At 40.5% G+C, this 26,122-nt stretch overlaps 1 protein-coding gene across 1 annotated transcript in view; it reads left to right on the top strand.

Annotated features, from left to right (window-relative positions):
* Positions 1-23,464, top strand: part of MGST2 (microsomal glutathione S-transferase 2) — a 39,670-nt gene extending 16,206 nt beyond the window's left edge. Inside the window, exons 4-6 of the mRNA XM_072937377.1 lie at positions 20,023-20,093; positions 22,697-22,778; positions 23,231-23,464. Coding sequence (XP_072793478.1) covers positions 20,023-20,093; positions 22,697-22,778; positions 23,231-23,360 — 283 coding nt within the window. The 3' untranslated portion in view covers positions 23,361-23,464. The remainder of the gene's footprint in view (positions 1-20,022; positions 20,094-22,696; positions 22,779-23,230) is intronic.
* The last annotated feature ends 2,658 nt before the right edge of the window (positions 23,465-26,122 follow it).

Genomic DNA, 26,122 nt, shown 5'->3' with positions numbered 1-26,122 from the left:
AAGCAGATAATACCATAAGAAAATAATACACTATGTAAGGGGAGAGTAAGTGTTAAGAAATACCAGAAAAAGGAAAGCGTTTGAGGGGATGTGGGGTGGCTTGCAATTTGAATGTGGTAGTCAGTGTGGGCTCCACTGAGAAGGTGGCACTTGAGCAAAAATTTGAAGCAGTTAGCTATGTGGACATGTAGGACAGTTGCTCTTGAGACAGAAGAAATAGCCTTGTGGGTTCTCAAGAAGTTAGTGTGGCGGGGAGAGGAAGCCAGCAGAGTGATGGGAGGGACAGTCAGAAACGTAATGGATGGTCAGATCAGGCAGGGCCTTGAAGGCCATTGTGAGGACTCTGGCTTTTTCTCTGACAGAAATGGAAATTCATTACAGGATTTTAAGCAGAGGAATAACATGATCTTATATTTTAAATGGCTCACTGTATCTGTTTTGCTGAGAATAGTCTGTAGGCATTGGTAGAAGCAGAAAATTCAGTGAGGAAGCTTCTGCAAAAACTCAGGCAAGGGATGATAGTGACTTGAACCAGGAAAGTAGCAGTACAGATGATGAAATGTGGCAGATTCTGGGTATATTTTGAGGGTAGAGCCAACAGGATTCCCTGAAATAATAAATATGGAGGGTGAGAAGATTTAAGAACAACTTCCAGATTTTTGGCCTGAGCATTTTGAAGGATGGAATTGTGATTAACTGAGTCAGAGAAGGCTGCAGGAGGAGCAGTTTGGGGGGGGAAGATCAGGAGATATGACTTATGGTACAGCTAAGGAGAAGCTTTAAACATTATGCTCTGCTAAGCAATTTGGATCATTTGTTACTGCATCATAAACTTTCTAACACATTTTGGCTTACACAGCCAGGCAGAGAGAGAGAGAGTAGACAGTTGTGTATACTAATCTGCATTTTAGCAGAGAGATCTGAGTTGAAAATATAAATTCGTAAGTCATTGGCACATGGAGATGATTTAAAGCCATGAGACTGGATGAAATCTTTAAGGGAGTGGGTGTAGGTAAAGACAAGGAGAGGACCAAGGACTGAACCTGGGGCCCTCTAGCCTCATGAGACCAAGAAAACAAAGGTCCAGCAAGGAGATCTGAGCAAAAGAGATTCTGGAAGCCTTACTCAAATGTCAGGTCATTCTTGATTGACTGTCTGTGCAATTTAAGAAAGAGACACTAGGGAGTGAACTGGGAGCTCCATGTGGTGGGCAGGGCTTACTGGGTGGGCAGCTTCATACAAGGGTGATGGATTAGGAGGCAGCTGTCTTCTGGGGGGACCCCAAACATCAGTATCTGTAGGTCATCTTTCTGGGACCATTTCTCTAGAAAACGCCCTTACCCCCCCTACGAGGGAGGAGAGAGTGAGTGGTGATGGAGAAGGGTAGGTATCATAGGCCTGACTTACAGTAGTCTGACAGTGCGGTGGGTGAAGGAAGGAAGATTCTTCCACTGTGCAGTATGTGGATTTGTTCAGTACAGAATTTTACCCCCACCCTCCACTGGTCCTGGAGCTCTCAGAGATTCTCTGGTTCAGTTTCTCCAAACAATAATCCCCCCATTTCCTATGATGGAGGAGTAGGGATGGGCCTCAGGGTTGGAGTGGAGCCAAAGCCCTCCTTATACTGTCTTTCAGCAACTCTTCGTATCAGGCATTGGTCTCCAAGGAGCCTGGGCCCCTGCTTCCTGAGCCTCTTGGGTTCTGGGATAAGGACTGTCTCAGTCTTGGTTTGTTCTTCCTCCTGCAGGCACTTTGGTTTAGCTTTCTGCACTCTGTCAACTCAGCTACTGTTCCCCATGTGCTGGCTTTCCTTAAGAACTTTGTTACCATCTCTCTTCCACTGCTGTGTCTGCTCCCATTTCCCTTGTTCTTGAAAACTTTGTGTCTATTTTTTATTCCTTTATTGGCATTTTAGTGAAGCTTCGGGAGGGAGAAGAAATAAACATGGATTTATTTTGCTACGTTTAGCTGGAAGTCCTCATGATGTATTCTTGACACCTCTTGGACCCCATTTCCCTCACTTGGCAGAAGAAGGATCTCCTGCTCAGAGCCTTCAGTCATCAGTAGCATCTAATGAGAATCTGACAGTTTTTTGTTTTTATGGAATTTTGAGGATTTATTTATTTATTGAAGTATAGTCTGTTTACAATGTTGTGTCAACTTCTGGCGTACAGCATAATGCCTCAGTCATACATGAACATACACATACTCGTTTTCATATTCCTTTTCACTATAAGTTACTGCAAGATATTGAATATAGTACAGTATGAACTTGTTTATCAATTTTTTATATATATGTGTTAGTATCTGCAAATCTTGAACTCCCAATTTATCCATTCCCACCCCCTTCCCAGCTGGTAACCGTAAGTTTGTTTTCTGTGTCTGTGAGTCTGTTTCTGTTTTGTAAAAAACTATATATAAAATATATATTTTAGAGTCCACATGTAAGTAATATGGTATGGTATTTTTCTTTCTCTTTCTGGCTTACTTCACTTAGAATGACAATCTCCAGTTCCATCCATGTTTCTGCAAATTGCATTATTTTAGTATTTTTTTTACAGCTGAGTAGTATTCCATTGTATAAATATACCACAAATCTTTTTTTTAAACATTTTTTAATTGAGTTGTAGTCATTTTACAATGTTGTGTCAAATTCCAATGTAAAGCACAATTTTTCAGTTATACATGAACATATATATATTTATTGTCACATTTTTTTTTTGCTATGAGCTACCACAAAATCTTGTATATATTTCCCTGTGCTATACAGTATAATCTTGTTTATCTGTTCTACATTTTGAAATCCCAGTCTGTCCCTTCCCATCCCCCACCCCCTTGGCAACCACAAGTTTGTATTCTATGTCTATGAGTCTGTTTCTGTTTTGTATTATGTTTTGTTTTGCTTTTGGATTCCACATATGAGCAATCTCATATGGTATTTTTCTTTCTCTTTCTGGCTTACTTCACTTAGAATGACATTCTCCAGGAGTGTCCATGTTGCTGCAAATGGTGTTATGTTGTTGTTTTTATGGCTGACTAGTATTCCATTGTATAAATATACCACAGCTTCTTTACCCAGTCATCCATTGATGGAAATTTAGGCTGTTTCCATGTCTTGGCTATTGTAAATAGTGCTGCTGTGAACATTGGGGTGCAGATGTCATCCTGAAGTAGGGTTCCTTCTAGATATATGCTAAGGAGCGGGATTCCTGGGTCATACGGTAAGTCTATTCCTAGTCTTTTGAGGAATCTCCATACTGTTTTCTACAGTGGCTGCACCAAACTGCATTCCTACCAGCAGTGTAGGAGGGTTCCCCTTTCTCCACAGCCTCTCCAGCATTTGTCATTTGTGGATTTTTGAATGTTGGCCATTCTGACTGGTGTGAGGTGGTACCTCACTGTAGTTTTGATTTGCATTTCTCTGATAATTAGTGATATTGAGCATTTTTTCATGTGTCTATTGATCATTTGTATGTCTTCCTTGGAGAATTGCTTGTTTAGGTCTTTTGCCCATTTTTGGATTGAGTTTTTTGGTTGTGTCTTACTAAGTTGTATGAGCTGCTTATATATTATGGAGATCAAGCCTTTGTCAGTTTCATTTGCAAAAATTTTCTCCCATTCTGTAGGTTGTCTTTTTGTTTTACTTCTGGTTTCCTTTGCCGTGCAGAAGCTTATAAGTTTCATTAGGTCCCATTTGTTTATTCTTGCTTTTATTTCTATTGCTTGAGTAGACTGTTCTAGGAGAACATTTTTGAGATGTATGTCAGATAATGTTTTGCCTATATTTTCTTCTAGGTTTATTTTGTCTTGTCTTATGTTTAAGTCTTTGATCCATTTTGAGTTTATTTTTGTGTATGGTGTAAGGGAGTGTTCTAGCTTCATTGCTTTACATGCTGCTGTCAAGTTTTCCCAACACCATTTGCTGAAGAGACTGTCTTTATTCCACTGTATATTCTTGCCTCCTTTGTCGAAGATTAGTTGACCAAAAGTTTCTGGGTTCATTTCTGGGCTCTCTGTTCTGTTCCATTGGTCTATATGTCTGTTTTTGTACCAATACCATGCTGTCTTGATGACTGTGGCTCTATAGTATTGTCTGAAGTCTGGGAGAGTTATTCCTCCAGCCTCTTTCTTTCTCTCCAGTAATGCTTTGGCAATTCTAGGTCTTTTGTGGTTCCATATAAATTTTACTATGATTTGTTCTAGTTCTGTGAAATATGTCCTGGGTAATTTGATAGGGATTGTATTAAATCTGTAGATTGCCTTGGGCACGTTTTAACAATATTGATTCTTCCAATCCAGGAGCATGGGATATCTTTCCATTTTATAAAGTCGTCTTTAATTTCCTTCATCAATGGTTTATAGTTTTCTGTGTATAATTCTATCACCTCCTTGGTTAGAGTTATTCCTAGGTATTTTATTACTTTGGGTGCTATTTTAAAGGGGATTGTTTCTTTACTTTCTTTTTCTGTTGATTCATTGTTAGTGTGAAGAAATGCAACTGATTTTTGAACGTTAATCTTGTAACCTGCTACCTTGCTGAATTCTTCGATCAGCTCTAGTAGTTTTTGTGTGGACCTTTTAGGGTTTTCTATATATAGTAACATGTCATCGGCATATAGTGACACTTTTACCTCTTCTTTCCCAATTTAGATCCCTTTTATTTCTCTCTCTTGCCTGACTGCTGTGGCTAGGACTTCCAAGACTATGTTGAATAGGAGTGATGATAGTGGGCAGCCTTGTCTTGTCCCAGATTTTAGTGGGAAGCTTTTGAGTTTTTCACCATTGAGTACTATGCTGGCTGTAGGTTTGTCATATATAGCTTTTATGATGTTGAGATATGTTCCCTCTATACCCACTTTGGTGAAAGTTTTTTATCATAAATGGGTGTTCACAACATCTTTATCCAGTCATCTTTTGATGGACATTTAGGCTGTTTCCATGTATTGGCCATTGTAAATGGTGCTGCTATGAACATTGGGGTGTGTGTATCTTTTTGAATTAAGGTTCCCTCTGGATATATACCCAGGAGTGGGATTGCTGGATAATATGGTAAGTCTATTTTTGGCTTTTGAGGGGTCTCCACATTGTTTTCCGTAATGACTGCACCAAACTACATTCCCATTAATAGTGTAGGAGAGTTCCTTTTTATCCACACCCTCTCCAGCATTTATTGTTTGTAGACTTTTGATTGATGGACATTCTGACTGGTGTGACGTGATACCTCATTATAATTTTGATTTGTATTTCTCTGGTAATTAGCGATATTGAGCCTTTTTTCATGGGCCTGTTGGCCATTTGTATGTCTTTATTGGAGAATTGTTTGTTTAAGTCTTCTGCCCATTTTTGGATTGGATTGTTTGGGATTTTTGTTGTTGTTGTTGTTAGTATGTTGTTTGAGTTGTTTGTATATTCTGGAAATTAAGCCCTTGTCAGTCTCATCTTTTGCAACTATTTTCTCCTATTCTGTAGGTTGTCATTTTGTTTTGCTTGTGGTTTCCTTTGCTGTGCAAAAGCTTATAAGTTTAATTAGATCCCATTTGTTAATTTTTGCTTTTATTTCTGTTGCCTGGGTAGACTACCATAGGAGAACATTGCTAAGATTTATGTCAGAGAATGTTTTGCCTTTGTTTTCTTCTAAGATTTATAGTGTCTTGTCTTATGTTTAAGTCTTTAAGCTATTTTAAATTTATTTTTGTGTATGGTGTGAGGGACTGTTCTAACTTCATTGATTAATGTACAGCTGTCCAGTTATCCCATCACCACTTGCTGTCTTTACTCCATTGCATGTTCTTGCCTCCTTTGTCAAAGATTAATTGGCCAAAAGCTTATGGGTTTATTTCTGGGCTGTTTATTCTGTTCCATTGATCCATTATATCTGTTTTTGTGCCAATACCATGCTGTTTTGATTTCTGTAGCTCTGTAGTATTGTCTGAAGTCTGGGAGGGTTATTCCTCTAGCTTTGTTCTTTTTCTTCAATATTGCTTTGACAATTCTGGGTCTTTCATAATTCCATATAAATTTTAGGATTATTTGTTCTAGTTCTGTGAATAATGTCCTAGGTAATTTGATAGGGATTGTGTTAGATCTGTAGACTGCTTTGGGAAGTATGGCCATTTTAACAATATTAATTCTTCCAAGCCAAGAGCAGGTGATATCTTTCAATTTCTCTAAGTAATCTTTAATTTCCTTAGTCAGTGTTTTGTAGTTCTCCACATATATGTCTTGTCTTCTTTGGTCAGATTTATTCCTAAGTATTTTATTGTTTTGGATGCAATTTTAAAAGGGATTGTTTCTTTATACTTTCCTTTTTGGATACTTCATTGTTAGTATAAAGAAATCCAACTGATTTCTGTATGTTAATCTTGTATCATGCTACCTTACCGAATTCTTTTATCACCTCTCTTAATTTTTGTGTGGAGCCTTTACGGTTTTCTATATATAGTATCATGTCATCTACATATAATGACAATTTTACCTCTTCTCTTCCAATTTGAATCCCTTTTATCTCTTTTTCTTGCCTGATTGCTGTGGCTAGGCCTTCCAAGACTATGTTGAGTAGAAGTGGTAAGAGCAGATATCCTTGTCTTGTTCCAGATTTTAGTGGGAAGGGTTTCAGCTTTGCCTTTTCTGATATTATGCTGCTGTAAGTTTGTCATAAATAGCTTATATTACGTTGAGATTTGTTCCCTCCATACCCACTTTGGTTAGAGTTTTTATCATAAATGGGTGTGGAATTTTATCAAATGCTTTTTCTGCGTCTATTGAGATGATCATGTGATTTTTGTCTTTTCTCGTTGAAGTGGGATATCACATTGATTAATTTGCATATGTTGAGCTATCCTTATGTTCCTGGGATGAACCCAACTTGATCATAATGTATAATCTTTTTTATGTGTCGTTGGATTCTGTTTGCTAATATTTTGTTGAGGATATTTGCATCTGTCTTCATCAACAATATTGGCCTTTGGTTTTCTTTTTTGGTCGTGTCTTTGTCTGGGTTTGGTATCAGGGTGATGGTGGCTTCATAGAATAAGTTTGGGAGTATTCCCCCCTCTTAAATCTTTTGGAAGAGTTTGAGAAGGATTGGTTTGAGTTCTTTTTTGTATATTTAATATAATTCCCCAGTGAAGCCATCTGGTCCTGGACTTTTGTTTGCAGGGAGGTTTTTTTTTATTGCTGCTTCTATTTCACTTCTAGTGATTGGTGTGTTCAAATGATTTATTTATTCTTTATTCAGTTTTTGTGGACCATATATTTCTAGAAACTTGTCCATTTCTTCTAGGTTGTTCAATTTATTGCCACATAGTTGTTCATAGTATTCTCTTATTTTTTGTATTTTTGTGGAGTTGGTTGTAATTTCTCCAGTTTCATTTCTTATTTTATTTGTGTCCTCTCTTTTTTCTTCTTTGTGAGCCTGGCCATAGGTTTGTCAATTTTGGTTATTCTTTCAAAAAACCAGCTCTTGTTTTGGTTGATTTTTTTTTCCCTATTTTTTAATCTCTATTTCCTCCCTGATCCTTCTGCTGACTTTCGGTTTTGCTTGCCCTTCTTTTTCTAATTCTTTTAGGTGGTAGTTTAGGTTGTTTATTTGAGATTGTTCTTGTTTTTTAAGGAAGGCCTTATCTCTGTGAACTTCCCTCTTAGGACTGCTTTTGATGCATCCCATAGATTTTGTGTGGTTGTGTTTTCATTGTTGTTTGTCTCAAGCTATTTTTTAATTTCTTCTTTGATTTCATCATTGACCCATTGGTTTTTTAGTTGCATGTTTTTTAGTTTCCATGCTGTCATTTTTTTTCTCACTTGCTTTTCTATGATTGATTTCTAGTTTCATGCCATTGTGGTCAGAGAAGATGCTTGAAATAATTTCTATCCTCTTAAATTTGTTGAGGTTTCTTTTGTGCCCTTCATGGAATTTTTATGCTTATCTTTTATTTGGAAAGTGGCACTCTTACATCACTACCACAAGTGGGAACAATTACACTTGTCCTCACTTATTTGAGTAAAAAGTTGTTGATTTATAGAAAAATAGTAAGAGGTGGATGGAGAGGCTAAAATTTTGACAGTAATATAATAATGTTTGAAGTTTGGGAGATACCATACTATTTATAAAATTATAGGAGGAAATTCTGCATCTTCCTACTTTGTCGTTCATGAGCTGAGAACTTCCTGCGGGGGAGCTTTGGGCTTGCAGCAGGCTACATTCTTGGGCCATTGCTGGTTCTTGTTACTTCACGTAGTTTTCACAAATTTGATTTTCTTTCAAGTTACTGCTCTCTCCTGGCTTTTCTGTATCTGGACTCCTCTTGTCCTAGGACTAAAGTTGACACCATTTCCAAATAATTTCAATTAAGTTGTTTATAAGTATACAAAGCCAGTTTCCTTGTTAGAAGTGTCTTGTTTATTTTGTTTGATTAATCATGGCAGAACAGAAAGGGGTTAAAGAATAATAGCCAATAATTGGGGTGGGGTTGGGGGATTTGGAGCCATAAAATACCTTTAAGGGCACAGTATAGGTATTCTGGATTCTCTCTCAGAGATAAATGGAAATGGTCCTACTCCCTTCCCTGAATTTCTTCTTGGATATTCCATAGCACTAGCCTAGTTTTTGCCTTAAGTTCTAAGGTTTAGGATAAACTTGACCAGAGCAGAGTAGATTCATTGCTAATAAAGCCATTTCGACTTTATCTAAGGTGGTTAGGGCAGGAACCCCTGGGATAACCAGTTCATTCCAAACCTGCTTGGCTACCTACCGTCTTTTTCAGGGAAGGCTCCCCTGAGCTCTGCAGATCCCTGAGAGGGAATGCGCTTTCTTTTCTTTTCTTTTCTTTTTTTTTTAATATTTTTTATTGATTTATAATCATTTTACAATGTTGTGTCAAATTCCAGTGTTCAGCACAATTTTTCAGTCATTCATGGACATATACACACTCATTGTTACATTTTTTTCTCTGTGAGTTATCATAACATTTTGTGTATATTTCCCTGTGCTATACAGTGTAATCTTGTTTATCTATTCTACAATTTTGAAATCCTAGTCTATCCCTTCCTGCCCTCCACCCCCATGGCAACCACAAGTCTGTATTCTCTGTCTGTGAGTCTATTTCTGTCCTGTATTTATGCTTTGTTTTTGTTTGTTTGTTTTTGTTTTTTACATTCCACATATAAGCGATCTCATATGGTATTTTTCTTTCTCTTTCTGGCTTACTTCACTTAGAATGACATTCTCCAGGAACATCCATGTTGCTGCAAATGGCATTATGTTGTTGGTTTTTATGGCTGAGTAGTATTCCATTGTATAAATGTACCACCTCTTCTTTATCCAGTCACCTGTTGATGGACATTTAGGCTGTTTCCATGTTTTGGCTATTGTAAATAGTGCTGCTGTGAACATTGGGGTGCAGGTGTCATCCTGAAGTAGGGTTCCTTCTGGATACAAGCCCAGGAGTGGGATCCCTGGGTCATATGGTAAGTCTATTCCTAGTCTTTTGAGGAATCTCCACACTGTTTTCCATAGTGGCTGCACCAAACGGGAATGCACTTTCTTTTCTGGCTCTCCGGAACCAAAACGTTGAGTCCCTTCAGCTTCCCTTGATGGTCTCATGGTCTTGTCAGCAACAGAAACGCTGCCTTTCCCCCTACTCTTTTCTCCTGCTGCTATGCCCTAAGCCGAGCCCTATGCCCTATGCCCTATGCCCTATGCTAAGTGTAGCCAAGAAGTGCAGTGTTATGACTGATTCTTTCTTTGAGTGGAACTTGACATCTCATAGCAATCACTTCAAGGTCCCTCTGACCACTACTGAACTCCCTATTTTCCTGTCTGCAGGTTGCCTCAGGTTGGATATTTATTTGTCAAGCAGAGATGATGATTATGGAGTCTAACTTATCCTAGTTACTAGCCTAGGGTCCCTTCTCTAGAGCCCCATTCAATTCCTCTTCCCTTCCTCCAGGGAGAGCATTGGAGTAACTTTCTAGAGTTTTGTAATCTTTTGCCAGAATACATTTTTTGAAATTATGAAAATAGCAACTATAGTTTCACCAAGGGCCATTTCTTCTTGTTATTACTAAGCTTAGAAAATCCTAGCTAGTCTATTTTGAGCACCTTGATCCCTTTAAAGGCTCTTATAAATCTAAAAATTAGATCCAAGTAATAAATTGATCTTGTAATTTAAATATATTCTCTCTGATTCTATCCTACGGGAAGAAGTAGCTGCTGATGACCTCACTCTTTTTCATACACTTGAGGACCATCATTAAATGTCTTTCATCTTCTATTTTTTGAGGTTAGGTAGCACCAATTCAGCTTTTTCCCCCCAATCATTAGAAAAATTTGGTTGTTCTCTTTAGACTAAAATTTTTCATATTATTTCTAAACCTGGCACCTGGAAGTATATATAGTATCCTAACAGTGGTTCCATCATTTCTGGGTAAGGTAGAAGAATTTCTTACTTCCTTCTTGTTAATGCACCACTGTTTTCTTAATGCTGAATTATTCAGTTTCTGTTCCAGAATTAACCTGCCACAGGGCACAAGTAAACTCAATCATCATGAATTTGAGTACTCTTTAGAAATATTAGCCTTTTCTTACTGTACTATAGTTCTGGGGGAGGGGGTTGTTTTTTGTTTACCATTTTACTAACTTCTTATAGTTGCTTTGAATTCTAAACCTGAAATTTAGAAATTAAAGCTATTGACCATAATGCATGTCTAAAAACTATGAAGAAAAGGAAAATTCAAAAGGACAGTAATTTTTCAAATATTCTGCAGTACTAAAATTATAGTAATTTGAGTCACTTACCTCTGTATTAAGTACAAAAAATAAACAATAGAGAGACAATAAACACATCTGCATTCTTCTTACAAGTGTACATCAGCTGAAAGCACAAGGTGTACTTATCCACTGGGTTATAAAGGGCCAGCAAGGGGTCTCCAAGATGAGAGAATGACTGATGAGTTCTTCAAACTCCACCCTCCTCTAAAACCCACCTTATTACTCAGCTGGGGCTACTGTAACAAAATGCCATAGACTGGGTGGCTTCAATGACAGGTATTTATTTTTCAGTTTTAGAGGCTACAAGTCTAAAATCAAGGTTCTGGCCAATTCTATTTCCAGTGAGAGCTCTCTTCTCTTGGCTTCATGTGTCCTCACATGGCCTTTTCTCTGTAGGGGTGGGGAGGGAGAGAGGGTTAGTCTGGCAGGTGTCAGAGCTCTCTGGTGTTTCTTCTTATAAGGACACCAGTCCTAGTGATTCAGGACCCCACCCTTCTGACCTCATTTAACCCTAATTCCTTACTCCAAATACAGCCTCACTGAGGGGGTTAGGGCTTCAGCATTTAAATTTTGGAGAGACACAAACATTTAGTCCATACCACTACCAGACAGCTTCTGTCACACTAGCTAGATGATTCTCAGATAGTCAGGGGACAAGTGGCAGCTAGAATTTGGATGAAATGCAAGCCTCACTCCCTCAGCTGCCCATCCTGTTCCTTAGCAGACGCATCACTAAAATGCTGGTTAGATTCATGCCCTCCACCATTAGTAGCAACCTCCCTCTCGTGTTCCCACAATAAGGGTTACTTGACAAGGAGCAATTTAGATAGTTACAGATCTATACAAAAAGACTGGCTCCAGCAACCTCTCATCCCCAAGCCTTTTCTGAGCATATTAACCTGTTGCTCTGACCCCTCCACCAGTGTAATAAAGCAGACACTTCCCAGGGTCTAAAGCCAGCAGACCGAGGCTGGTCATCTGGGTTAATAGTACAGGTTGCTCATGGCGGTGTGCAGCCTAGTGTTTTGGAACAAGTCACCAAAACAAAAGGCATAAGAAAAAGGAGCAACAAAAATCTCAAAGGGGAGAAACCTCCTTTTAGTTGCTTTGATGCTTTTTATTTTTTAAAAGATATCATACAGTGAGCGTGGCATTAGGAGCGTTCTCTGGCTGATCAGGTTTTCCCCTTTGGCAGATGGTTCAGATTTTCTACAAACGAGATTGTTACAAGCAAGTGTTTTGTGTTGAGTGTTCATGAGAAACTTATCAAAAAGCAGAAATATTCAAGTGCTTTAGGCCAAGGATCTCCCAAGTGATGTGCACACACAGAGGGTGTGTGCTAAGGAATCTGCTGTGTGGGTGAGGAAAATATTGGAGTTTTTTATATTTACCCCTAAAATATCTTTAAATTTCTATTTTGTATTTGTTTTGTAATGTATGTTATAAACTCTTCTAGTCAAATGCATTAGCTGTGCTAGTGGACCAACCCCATATTCCCAGTGACTTAACATAACGGGAGTTACGTCTGCTCACTTCAAGCTCTTCCTGGTTGGGTGGCCTTCCACGTGGGCTTTTGTGGCATAGGCTCCTTCCATCTAAGGGTTCTGTCCCCAGCCAGGTCCTCAGAGTTCTCTCCATTCAACTAGTGTGTGGGGGAAAGGAGAGCTTGGCACACTGTCTACTCAGCTTTTTGGCTCAGAAGTGACATATTTCATTTTACTTACATTCTATTGGCAAGAAGTAGCCCCACCCAAATCCCAGGAGATGGGAAATGTAGTCCCTGACTTGGCAGCTACTACTCAGAGCAAACTTCACGCCATCCTTGTTAGCCGGCCACCTCTGCTACAGTGGGATGTGTACATATTTTTATGGCAGTTATGCAATTTTAGTCAGAGACTAGGGTTTTAGGAACTGTCAGACCCCAGTGTGATTCTTTTCCAATATGAAGTGAGCTTTCTAGTCCATACATCTAATTGCTGAGACAGGGGCCAAGCAGCCCCTAGCTTGGGACTGCCCTCACTGCTCCCAGCCCTCGGGTCCAGGTGGGAATCTGCAATGGTCACATGTCCTGAGCCTCCAGGCCCCCTTGGAGTTGGGGGTGGACCATGGGGGCTTTCAGTGGCTTTAACTCTTCAGTCTCCACAGGCTCACCAGCCCATCCTCTAGGGTGGCCGACTCTTTCCAGTTTGGGGCTTTTCCAGTTTTAGCCCTCAGATTCCTGTGTCCCAGGACATCTCTCAGTTCCAGGCAAACCAGGCCAATTTACCAGGGATTGTGCTGATTTTAAAAATCAAAGTCTCACATTCTGAAAACCTTTTCAGGCCGGGGAAAACCAGGATGGTTGGTCACCCCACTGTCCTTCCAGCAAAGACTTTTTCTGTTGTTACCCCTGAGTGGAATTTGAGCCCCGGGTGACACCTGCCTGTAACAGAAGAGAAGCTGCTCTCTAATCTTCCTCTGGGAAGCTTAACTATCAAAGAGCACAGGATTATAGTGCAAAGAGGGTCTCGCCAGGGAAGAGTAGACAGACTAGTTCTCCCTCAGTGTGGACGTGCAGGAAAGGGGGCATCCGTCAGTGGTCAGTGTTTTGAGCATAACATGGCGGCCCAAACAGGGACATGGTGACATGCACAGGTTTAGTAAGAGAATTTGCCAGATTTTAAGTATAAGAATAGAAAGGAGTTTATTAGAGTACATTGTCATAGGCAAGAGCGGGCCACACAGAGGTGCCTGTGTGAGCGCCGAGGGCTGGTGGTTGGGGTCTTTTTCAAGGTTGGGTCACAAGGTGCCTGACTGGCTTGTGCACAAGTCTGTGGTTGGTTTTAGGTGAGGTAAGGGGTTTAGGGTCCATGAGAGGCGGTGGGGGCCTGCTAAGGGGGGCATTGCCTGGGGCTGTTAGTTTGTGAGGGGAAACATGCCCAGTAAAGCATGTACTTTATCTGGGAGCCCAGAAATGGGGGTCAGTGGACTTTGAAGGGACGTCACTTGGCCCAACAGTCAGAACCAGTGTTACCCCTCTGTTCCTGCAAGGGGTCACTGACACAGCGGCTGCCAGCTGATATCTGTCCTTTAGATTTTTCCTGAGGCTCTCCTGTAATACGTCTGCCTTCATGTCCAAAAAGAGACCGTCAATTATTTTCATGTCAATGTAACTGTAATTCGTCACTGATAGGGTTGTGAAGAACAGATTTTCAGAGTTTGATCCCCTTGAGTTAAAGTGTGTGCTGATGGCTTACTGTGAACGAGCTGACCTGGGACACATCTAGGCATGGATGGCTGAAGGGTGGTGTGGGGGGTCTGCAGGGGCGGCAGAAGGACATGGTCACGTGGCGAAGGGGGTCATTATTGCATGTTGGAATGAGATTCCAGTTATTCCAAGGCCAAGGAATACCTGGTGTCTTCAGCAAGCAGCAGCAGGGAAAACCATTAGTGATAGCAGGGCCCCAGGCCTGGCTGTCAGAGAATTATTTTCAGTCTCTGAAAGATGAAAGCAAGAACTGGACAAAGCCCTAGGGCTTAAAGGCAAGTCAGTAAATGAGGAACCAGGAGAAAAGTTACAATGCACGCAGCTGGGACATGAGGTTGGGTGAGACCAAGAGTGACTAACCGCTCGTAACAGACAGTCTCATTTCTTGGGAGAGGAGCGTGAGAGATACACTAAACTGCCGAAGTACCCCACGCTGTGCCCTCTGGGAGCACAAATGCAGTTAAACTCACTTCTGTGCCTGTGTCTCAAGTGATTTCTTTAACTTTTTTTAATTGAGTTATAGTCAGTTTACAATGTTGTGTCAAATTCCAGTGTAGAGCAGTTTTTCAGTTATACATGAACGTACATATATTCATTGTCACATTCTTCTTTGCTGTGAGCTGCCACAAGATCTTGTATATGTTTCCCTGTGCTATACAGTATGATCTTGTTTATCTATTCTACATATGCCTGTCAGTATCTACAAATTTTGAACTCCCAGTCTGATTTCTTACCACCTCCTTCCCCTGCCTTCCCAGTTGCTTCCTGGAGCCCTGGGGGATGTGGGCAGGGACACAGCTCTGCTGGCTAGCGATTGACAGGAGGGGCTGTGCCCCAGTCCTGGGAGTGCGGTACTCCTCTCCAGATTCTAGAGTCTTCTGTGACCGCATGGGGGCTGCTCAGTGGTCTGTGGCAGAGGGAGGTGAGGGCCGTGGCTCTCCCCAAGTCTCTGTCACTTTGTCATTTGAGGCATGGCACTGCAGGCGTCTGGAGTCTCACCAAGCCTTTCATAAAGACCATCCCGCAACTTTCAGCCTGGTCTCCACTGGGGTGTGAAACTGGTTCCCTGGCTCGGGCAAGGAGAAAGACCCCTGAACATCCCTCTTTCTGATTGCCTCATTCTTTCTTGCCCCAGAGGCCTCATTCCGCTTTTGCAGATGAGACACACAAAAGTGCACGTGCATCTCACCGTGTGGGGCAGACACACACAGGGGCCGCAGATCCCAGCCCCTGTTGGGCCTGGCTGGGATGCTTTTATATAATATCTCTCTGTCCCACACACCTACTCAAAGCCACTAGAACTGCAGTGGGGAATAAAACCTTCTAAATAGTTAGACTTTTATGAAAAATAAAATGGACTGGTTTTGAAGGTGACTTTTTAGAATCTCATCATGGCTAATTTTGAGTCCTGTTGTGGAAAAACTTAACCCTTAAATTTGGAATAATTTAAGGTGTTTTACAATAGTAGATACAAGATGGGACAACTGTGTTTTGTTTTCAAAAAGGATCATATAAAACTCCAATGAGTGTGAAAAATAGAGCATTCTTCTGCTCTTAATCTCTTTTACTTCATGGAAAGTGGGTCTATGGATTTAGCTGAGGAAAAGAAAATGTTTTTAACATAGCTGTAATTATTCTGACCATTCACATTTATAAAGTGTCTTTTCACTTAACCTGCCATAGCAACTTACAAACTTTAAAAGACATTAGTAAAAAGGCAATCATCAGAAGCAAAATGATGCCAATGACAGAAAACAGCAGAAAGACGAATCTTGGTTACTTCCCTGAGTACAAGAAATTTGTGGCTATGGTTTGTGAGGATATCAATGTCATGACCTTCCTTGGGTCATTATGGCCTTTCAGGCCTTAAAGACAAACAGTTAAAAAAAAATAGAAAAAGCACTTGGCATTCGTATTCTGCACTTCTGATTTTCCAGGGGTCTGATGATCGCTCTCCTGGCTCTTCTTGGAGAGCAGCGTGGGTAAGTTTATGTTCGTCATTGCTGGCACAGGGTTAGAAATGTCCACTTGTTTCTGACTCTGCACCAGCCATGGTCTTTTATGCACATTGAGTGAGTTATGCTGTTAACTATACAGTTTTCTTACCCAGTTTTAAGACATGGTTAAATTACTATCAGGGAGGTTTTTTTCTCATGTAGTTGAGTCATAAACTAATAAGGTTGAACTGATCATCCATAATTTCCTGTAGATTTATGGAGAATGAGGAAAGAACTACAGTCTGTAATGATGTTTTTCTTTTTTTTTTAAGTTAGAGATTTTTTTCAGATTGACATATAATTGAAAAATTGTCATATATATAAAGTGTACAACATGTTTTGATATACATGTAATTTGTGAATGGATTTCCCCCACTGAGGTAATTAATGCATCCATTACATCCTTACATATTTAACCCTTCTCATGTTTACTTTTTTTGTGTGAGAATACTTAAGTTCTACTCTTAGCAGATTTCAATCATACAACAAAATGTTATTAACTATAGTCATCATGTTATATATTAGATCCTCAGACCTTACTCATCTAATAACTGAAAGTTTATACCCTTTTACTAGCCTGTTTTGATTTTGCTCACCCCCTGCCCCGACAACCACCAATCTACTCTGTTTCTGTGAGTTTACCTTTTTTTTTTTTTTTAAAGATTCCCCATATAGGTGATACCATGCAGTATTTGTTTTTCTCTGCCTGGCTTATTTCACTTAGCATAATGCTCTCGTGGTTCATCCATGTGGTCACAAATGGCAAGATTTCCTTCCTTTTAAAGGCTAAATAATATTCCATTGTATGTTTATGTGTATGATGTTTTCTTTATCCATTCAACCACTTTCAAACACTTAGCTTATTTCCATATCTTGACTACTGTGAATAACACTATAGTCAAGATGAGAGTATAGGTGTCTCTTAAAGATAGTGATTTTGTTTCCTTTGGATATATACCCAGGAGTGCACTTGCTTGCCAGTTGCTTTTTCTTGTCTTTTTGATAATAGTCATTCTCATAGGTGTGAGATGATACCTCTGTGTTTTCGATTTGCATTTCCCTGGTGATTAGTGATGTTGAGCACCTTTTCATGTACCTTGATCATTTATGTCTTTGGAAAAATGTCTATTCAAGTTCTTTGCTCATTTTTAAATTGGATTATTTGGTTTTCTTTTCTGTTGCGTTATGTGTTCTTTGTATATTTTGGATATTAACCCCTTATTGAATATGTAGTTTGCAAAATTTTTTTTTCCATCCCATAGGTTGCCTTTTTGTTTTGTTAGTGGTTTCCTTTGTTGTGCAAAAGCTTTTTCATTTGATGTGATCTTACTTATTTTTGGTTTTATTGCCTCTGCTTTTAGTGTCAAATTAAAAAAATCATTGCCAAGACCAATGTCAAGGATCTTTTCCCCTATGTCTTCTTCTATGAGTTTTATGGGTTCGTCTTTAGGTTCAAATCTTTAATCTATTTTGAGTTGATTTTTGTGTATGGTATAAGACAGGGGTACAGTTTCATTCTTTTGCATGTGGCTGGCCAGTGTTCTCAGCATCATTTACTGAAGAGACTATGCTTTCCCCATTCTATGTCCTTGGCTCTTTTGTTAAAACGAATTGACCATATATGTGTTTGTTTCTGACTCTATTTGTGGTTACCATGAAGCTTACATAAAACATCCTATATTTTTAACAGTTTATCTTGAGCAGATAGCAATATAGCAATCTAACTTGGAAGTATTCAAAAGCTCTACATTTTTATACTCCTTCCTAATTTTATGTTTTTGATGTCACAAATTTATATTTTTAATATTGTATATCCATTAACAAATTATTGTAGTTTTAATACTCTTGTCTTTTAACCTTTAGAGAATATAAGTGTTTTGCCCATCATCACTGCAATATTAGAGTATTCTGAATTTAATTATATATTTACCTTTACCAGTGAGTTTTATACGTTCATATATTTTCATGTCAGTAATTAGCATCCTTCCATTTTAACTTGAAGACCTCCCTTTAACATTTCTTAGAAGGCAGGTCTAGTGGTGATGAATTTCTTCAGCTTTTGTTTGTAAAATTCCTTCTCGTCCCTTCAGTTTTGAAGGACAGCTTTGCAGGGTAGAGTATTCTTAGTTGGCTGTTTTTTTCTTTCAGCACTTTGAATATATCTTCCCACTCCCTTCTGGCTTGCAAGGTCAGAAGGTCACTGCTTTTTTGTTTACTATGGTTCTGTGGGACTTGTGCAAGCCTCACTGGCTATCAGAGCTAGGTGATTTGGAGGCCTGTCCCTTGGAGAGCAGCTGCAAAAGCTGGGTGCCAGATGTGTGTATAAACTCCTTTCAGAGATGCTGGCAATCTGGTTTTATCGTTGGAGCAAACTAAAGGGAGTAGGCAGGAGAAGTGCCCCCATCAGGATCTCAGCGAGCTCCTAGATACATGCTAAACTAGAAGCTGGGCCCTCAGGCATCAGCTTGTAAAGTATGGAGTCAGACCTGTTATAAAGACTGGAGACGGGTGGTTTTGCCTGCTCCCTCGGCACTAAGCTCCGGAGAGGTAGCTGTAGTCAGTGCTCACCTGCTCTGTTAGGAACTGCTGCTTTGTTTGCTGAGGTCCTATGGGTCTCAGGGATGCAGGCCCTCTTGGCTTGTAGAACTAGTCAAGGGGACCCAGCCCTCAGATGGGAGTCTTAAAAGTCGAGGTGTTAGACATATAGTCCAAACCCTTTGCTCCTCAGGGAGAAGCTGGGGGTTGAGGGTTTCCCCCTGAATGTAGGGTGCTGTGCTGGGCATGCTGTTTATGGGAAGGTGGGGCTCAGCCTTTCCTACTTGTTCCAGTGTGGCTGTTTTCTCATTTGCCTGGTGTGTGGGAATCATTTAGCTGGTTTCTGGGGATCTTTCAGAGGGAATTACTCTGTGTGTATCTGAATTCCAGTGCATCTGTGAGAGGAAGGAAGTTCAGAAGCCTCCCATGTTACCATCTTGGTCACAAAAACAAAACCAAACAACTGAAACAAAACACTTTTTTTCCGTTATGAAAAGAAGAATCACTCATGGTGACCTGGGTTAGAAGACTGTCTTCAAGAACCAGAATCAACTATTTCTGGGTCAGTTGCCTCATAACCTTAAGTAATCAAGCTTTAAGGCTTCAGGAAGGAGGTAGGATCATTTCTAATCCCATGACTCTTCCAGCAGGATCAGCTCAGGACCTCATTAAAGTTTTTTTCTGGTTGTGATTTTGTTAGCGAAGGGCTCAGCCAACCTAACCAAGATCACTTAGGGGCATAGCACAGGAAGGAAGATGAATAGAATTCATCTTTTTTCCTTATGCTAGGTGCAGATAAATTAATTATAGTTCCCAGAGAACTATTCCCTTCTGCTTAAAATAGTATCAAATTTTCCATTCAAGTCTTCTATGAATAGAAGCAATTTGATTTGACATTAGGACAGAGCTTTGGAATCTGGAGATGACACAGTCTACTTATGATTCTCTGTGAGGCATCAGTCAGTTTGGGTTCTCAGTCTTTAGTTTTTTTTCTTCCGTAAAATGGGAATGAAATATGCTCATTAATTTATTTCAGGAGGTTTTAAAGAAATTATTTAAAAACCATTTTTAATGTGCTGAGTAACACAAATGGAAGGCAATAGAAGTGAGGGAATTCTGGGGAAGAAATCCATTTAATGTGAATTGACTTATTTTCTGGGTTACTTAGGTAAGATACAGATGATCTCTAGGCTCAGGATCAGGATCATCTCGAGGCCTGTCTTTTGGAAAATAGCTACGATTCATTCTACTGGCAACTTACATGTAGGAGAGTGATTCTTGGCCCTTCTCTGAAGTTTAAACAGTGTTGGAGTCCCACCTTGAAAGACTCATTTTTACCTGTAAGGACATTTAAGCTCTTGAAGTTAATTCTTATATTTTTGTAAGAAGAGACTGGGCATTTACCTCTAGATGAAATCTCACTGCTTTGGTGTATAGTTTTCTCATAAAATAACCCACATCTCTTTTTCCTGTAGACAAAACTGTGTGGAGTTTTACCCAGTATTCATGATTACATTGTGGATGGCTGGGTTGTATTTCAACCAAGGTAAGTTTAAAATACAGTCAACTCTGTTGTAATGACGACTACAGTTCTTACCATGTGAAGCAGCAGGTATGCAGCTGCACATCTACCGATCCTGGAAATTGCTTTAAACAACATAAGCACTGCCTGTATGTATCAAAGAGCAGTGAGCTGCACATGACCTAACTCAGGCTTCATTCCAGTTTATCTCAGTGATTGGATTAAAAAATCGGAACAAACTGTACTTTGCGGACTCCAGAATGAGAATGACATGTGCTTGTCTTCAGTCTAATACTCTGAATTCCAGTTTATCTGTAAGAACAGAATTAATTCACCCTAATTATTATACCTAATATTTATTGAGTCCTATGTTGTAGGTACTATTTAAGCGTCATACGTATATTGTCTCATGTTTGGCTTTATAGGATTAAAAACCTTCCTATGAGGTAGGTTCTATAATTAATTCCTATTTTACAGGTGAGGAAACTGAAGTACAGAGAGGTTAAGTAATACGCACAGCTTTACCAGTGTCGGAGAAAATTAGCTTTCAAGTACACAGTAGGGTTTCTAGGTATTTGACCCCTAAAACCCAAAGAATGTAGTGTGACTGATGGATGTAGCAACTCTGTGAATACCCACCCACTTTATTTGAACGGGGTATCCTTGGGGGCTGAGGGCTTCACCCAGACTCTACTCGTCGCTCTCACAGGAGGTCAGACCAGCACCAGCTGCCTTATTTGGAGAAATTTAATCCTTTACTTTGATAACTCTCATGGCCTCATTTGGGTTTGACACTTGATTGATAAGATTTGAATCAACCAAAATCCAGCTGCTTTCAAAGGCAACCCTATCACTTCCTTCTTGTAATTTTTACTTTTGACTGAGGAATTTCAGATACAATGTCTTTCCAAGAATGACTTAACTTTATTCCAGCTCACATTTGTATCCTTTAAGGGCAAAAATGAAGGCAGTAGTTCCTTGTCAGGTAAGACCACGTTCACAACTAATCAGAAAAGTGCCCTTTGATAATGGGACTCAGCCTCAGCCATCTGACCCTCTGGATCTCACTGTAATGGGCAGAATGAGACCAGCCACCTGTCAGGAAATCCTGAAAGGATTTCTTGGGTATCTTGTCCTAATTTTGATTCTTTCTCATCCAGAGGAGGTTGCCCGTTCGGTTCTGCCTTGAACGGTTCTCAGTGGCTTTGTGGGAGTAACTGATCAGACAAGGTTTCCGAACTGCTTCCTCAGGGGCCCTGCCACCCTTCTCCTCCACATCTTTGCTCGGCCCCCTGTTCTCATCCTTTAGGGCCTGGCACAAACGTCATCCCCTGGGAGGGGCCTTTGCTGACCCCTTCCTAAAGGTGGCCTCCTCCAGTTCCCACTGTCCATCCCCATTCGTTCCCTTCCCAGCATGCTCAAGTCTGTACTTTTCTTCTCATTTTCCCCTGTCTTTGCTAATAACCCCATAAGGGCAGGGAGCTTGTATCTTTTCACTGCTAATCCCAATCCTTGGAATACCTGGTATATAGTAGAAACAAAAAAAAGTTTGACCTAATAAAACAATGAATTTAATTTTATCCAGCATATTGGAATCCCACAGACAGGCTTCAGGTGTTTACAAGATGGCAGTGTGCATCCGTGAAGTGCTGAGGAAGAGAAGAGGTCCCTAGCATAGGGAAGATCCTGAGATTTTTCACTGGACAGGGTGGCAGAACATCACACCACATTTTACACTTCTTTTAGGTAAAACCTGTATCTAGCAAAATGCACAGATCTTAAGTGGACCATCTGAGTTTTGACAATATGTACACCTGTGTCATTCAAATCCCTATCAAGACATGGAACATGACCTCCACTCAAAGTTTTCCTCAGGTCCTTCCCAGCCCCTTTCAGAGGCAAACAATGCTCTAATTTTTTTTCATCTTAGTTTAGTTTTTGCCCATTCAGCAGGTACCCCTTGTACAGCGCTTCATTCACTCAGCCAGATGTTTTTGAGATTCGCGGTGCTGTCCTCAGTTGTCTCTTTTCATTGCCGGTGGTGGTCCATTGTATGGTGTTCACGGTTGGGCCATTCTCTTGGGGATACATTTCCAGGCTGTTTGCAGTATTTAGCTATTAGGAATAAAGCTGCAGTGAACATTCTGTGCGAGTTTTTTTGACATGTGCTTTTTTTGTCCTCTTGGGTAAATACGCAAGAATAAATTGCTGGGTCAAAAAGTATGTTTAGTTCTCTAAGAAACTACCAGACCTTTTCCTAAATTGGCTGTGTACCATTTTGCATTCCTACCACCATTAGAGGTTTCCAGCATCACCAACATTTTATGTTGTTAGTCTTTTTTAAAATTTAGCCATTCTGGGGGGTGGGAAGTGGTATCATCTCGTCGTTTTAAGTCGCTGAAAATTTTTCATGTGCCTATTGGGTGAGTTTTCTATTCAAAGGTTTGGCCCATTTAATCAAAAAACCAAGTTGTTTTCCTTTCATTATTGAATTGTCAGAGTTCTCTACATATTTTACGTACAAGTCTTTTGTCAGATACATATTTTGTGAGTATTTTCTCAGTTTTCACACTAGGTTTGAGAGGCTGCCATAACATTCTGTATCTTCTCTATTTTGTCCTTCTTAGTTTTTGCGACTTGTTTGGGTCTGGTGTACGTATATGCTCGTTACCAGTATTTCTGGGGATATTCAGAAGATGCTAAAAAAAGGTAAGGAGAACCCAAGAATTGGGTGTTTAGGCAAAAAGTAGCAGGATGGAGTCAGAATTAGCATCATTGATGGCTGTGATGGCAAAAGTGATCGATGTTGCCTCAGGCCATGCACAATTAGGTGTGAGACAGGAAATTGTACTGACTGCACTCTTTGCCCACCACAGTTTAAATTCTTCAAAGATTTTGTATTGTCTCCTGCAAGTACACCAAGGGAAATAATCCCACCTAACCTTGTTAGTCCTTTGAATGTTCAAAGGAGCCACCTGAACTCTGGGGCTAGGCATTGCCTTTAATTTATGTGATGAACCAAATTTTTCAAATGGCAAAAAACATGGAAATTCTGGGCAGTGTCTATAGACACGCGAGGTCTGCGCCAGGCTCCCCAGCTATGAATTTAGCCCAGGTTATATTTATCACCCCTCTCTCTCATCTCTTATATCCACCCACAGGATCACTGGTTTCCGGTTGAGTCTGGGGGTTTTGGCCTTGTTGACCATCCTAGGCGCTGTGGGGATTGCCAACAGCTTTCTGGATGAATACCTGGACTTCAACGTTGCCAAGAAACTGAGGCATTTGTAACATCTCCCTCTCCCTTTACTCAAATGCTTGCAGATGTTCCATTCTGAAGGTTAGATGGTGTCACTTGTTCAATGAAAAGGAATAAAAGGCTCCTTTTTGGGTTTTTTTTTTTTTGAAATGGCTTTGTACAAGCATACATTTCCTGTTCATTTAAGAACTGAAGTTTGCTCTGAGGGGATGTATCCATATCACCAGCGGAAGTGTGCTGAGCCCTGGTTTTGGAAGTGGATGCTGAAGTCATGCCTCCTCACAGGGGAGAAAGTGGCCTGAACTGTCCACGTGCAGGGCTGTCCGTGGATCGCCGCCATCACTTGTTTCCAAGTCTGCTTCTCTCTTGTTCCAGACAGATGCTGATAAGGCACCTGAACTCACTTCATTGGTTGCAGGAGAACAACAGATGGCTGCCTGTGGGGCAAGTCATGCGGTCACATGGAGTAGCCAGAGAAGAGTCATCAACTAATAGCACAAAAAAAAGCTGTGAAAATGCACTTTGTAAAGAGAAGGGGGAAAAGGCGTGTCATTTTCAAGGAACCATCCACAGAGGAGTGCTCAGGGACTCTGGCCCCTGGGCAGGGGAAGGTGGGTGATGGTCTTAGCCGGAGCCTAGGCTGGGTTCCCGTGCCACATGGCACTAGGGGCCTGCAGCTGTTGGACCCTGATGTGCAGTCACTGGCTGGCACAATGCAAATGGCCTTCCTTCACCTGTAAAATGGGAATGAGTGAGTCCACCTCAGAGGCTTCAGGGACCTTAGGAAAATGGAATTAATGAGTGTATATAAGGAGTTGTCTGTAATTTTTCTGAAGTTCGACAGACTCTAATGTGGTGTGGGCATCTTCAGGAAGCTTTTTATTGGGACTTCTGTGTGTGTGTGTGTGTGTGGGTACAAAGACAGGTTACAGAGGCTATGGATAGTAGAAAAGAAAGGCATTAAGACACTAGCATTTCCAGAATAGTAAGGGAGCAGACATGACAACCTCTGGCATCCCAAATAACAGTGCTAAATATCCCAGAATACTCTACTCTATCTGTCTGGGAATGGAGGTATCTGGATACCAGCCCAGTTCCCCCACTTACTAAATAACGCCCTCTGGGTGGTGTACCTTACGCAAAAGAAGTGGAGACTGCAGGCCCAGACAGCGCTTGACTGGTCTACCCTTTGCTGGCTGTGCTACCGCAGTGTGGTGTAGCTCTCTGCCTCAGTTTTCTCTCAGCTAAAAAGGGGCTAATTTTTTAAAATGCTATGATTCTATGGTCTTTTTACTTTTTGGTATTCTGATCAGTTACGGTGATTCATGTTGTAACATTTTCATTGTCTTATACATTGAATACAATATCAATAGAGAGAGAATGCAAATTTCATTCGAAAGCACAATTACTGCAAATCATTCTTTGGAAATGGGAAAACCCCCACTATTTTCCAAATATTACACTTGAGGATTTTTAAACAATTTCTGTTTTGCATTTAAATAGGAATTACTTAAAGCTGTAAACTACAAACACACACGCACAGTTTGGTTAAACAACATGTGGATAAAGATGGGCCCAGAGTCCCATACAGGATTAATCCTAAGAGGAGCACACCTAGGCATGTTATAACTAAAATGGCAAAAATTAAAGAGAACGTTAGAAGCAATAAGGGAAAAGTAACAACATACAAGGGAACTCCCATAAGACTATTAGCTGATTTTTCAGCAGAAACCCTGCAGGCCAGGAGGAACGGGCATGATATATTTGAAGTGATGACAGTGAAAAACCTACAAGCAAGAATACTCCACCCAGCAAGGCGCTCATACAAATTTGATGGAGAAATCAAAAGCTTTACAGACAAGCAGAAGCTCAAAGAATTCAGCACCAGTGAACAGGCTTTATAACAAATACTAAAAGAACTTATCTAGGAGGAACAACTTCTGTAGGAGGAAAAGAAAAGGCCACAACTAGAAACAAAATGGAAAATCTCACTGGTAAAGGCAAAACATTCAATAAAGCTAAGAAGTCACACAAAACTAGGAGGAAGGTTAAGAGACAAAAGTAGTAAAAATCACCTGTATCCACAATAAGCAGTTAAGGATACACAAAACAATTAAGTGTTAAAATATGGTATCAAAAACAGTCATTGTGAGGGGAGAATACAAATGCAAGGTATTTAAAATGCATTTGAGATTTCCGGTCAAGATGAGAAGAGTAGTAGGACCATGAGCTCACATCTCTTCTCGACTACAACAGAACTACAACTGAGTGCTAAACAACCATCAAAAAAAAGGAACCTAGCAAAAAAGATCTTCTTCAACTGGAAACATAAAGAGGGAACCACAGCGGGCTGGTAGGAGGGGTGTGCTCATGATATAATCGGTCCCCATACCCCCTGGGTGGGCCACCTAAAAGCTGAACAATAATTAAGTCGTAGAGGCCCTCCCACAGGAGTGAGTTCTGAGCCCCATGTCAGGCTCCCCAGCCCAGGGTTCCGGCATGGGGAGGAGGAGACCCCAGGACATCTGGTTTTGGAGGCCAGTGGGGCTTAACTCCAGGAGTCCCATGGGACTGGGGAAGAGACTTCATTCTCTTGGGAAGTACACATAGAATCTCTCATGCAAAGGTCTGAAGGCAGAGGCAGTGATTTCATAGGAACCTGGGCCAGACCTGCCTGCTGGCTTTGGAAGGTCTCCTGGAGGTAGGGGACAGCTGCAGCTCATACAGGGGACATAAAAGCTGGTAGTGCACATTCCAGGAGCATTTATCTACATTCCAGGAGTGTTTAGCTTTC

The sequence above is a fragment of the Vicugna pacos genome, chromosome 2 (assembly GCF_048564905.1).
Source record: "Vicugna pacos chromosome 2, VicPac4, whole genome shotgun sequence".
In the NCBI taxonomy this organism is placed as follows: domain Eukaryota; kingdom Metazoa; phylum Chordata; class Mammalia; order Artiodactyla; family Camelidae; genus Vicugna; species Vicugna pacos.
Note: the sequence above shows the minus strand (reverse complement) of the source record. Positions and strands in the feature narration are given on the sequence as shown.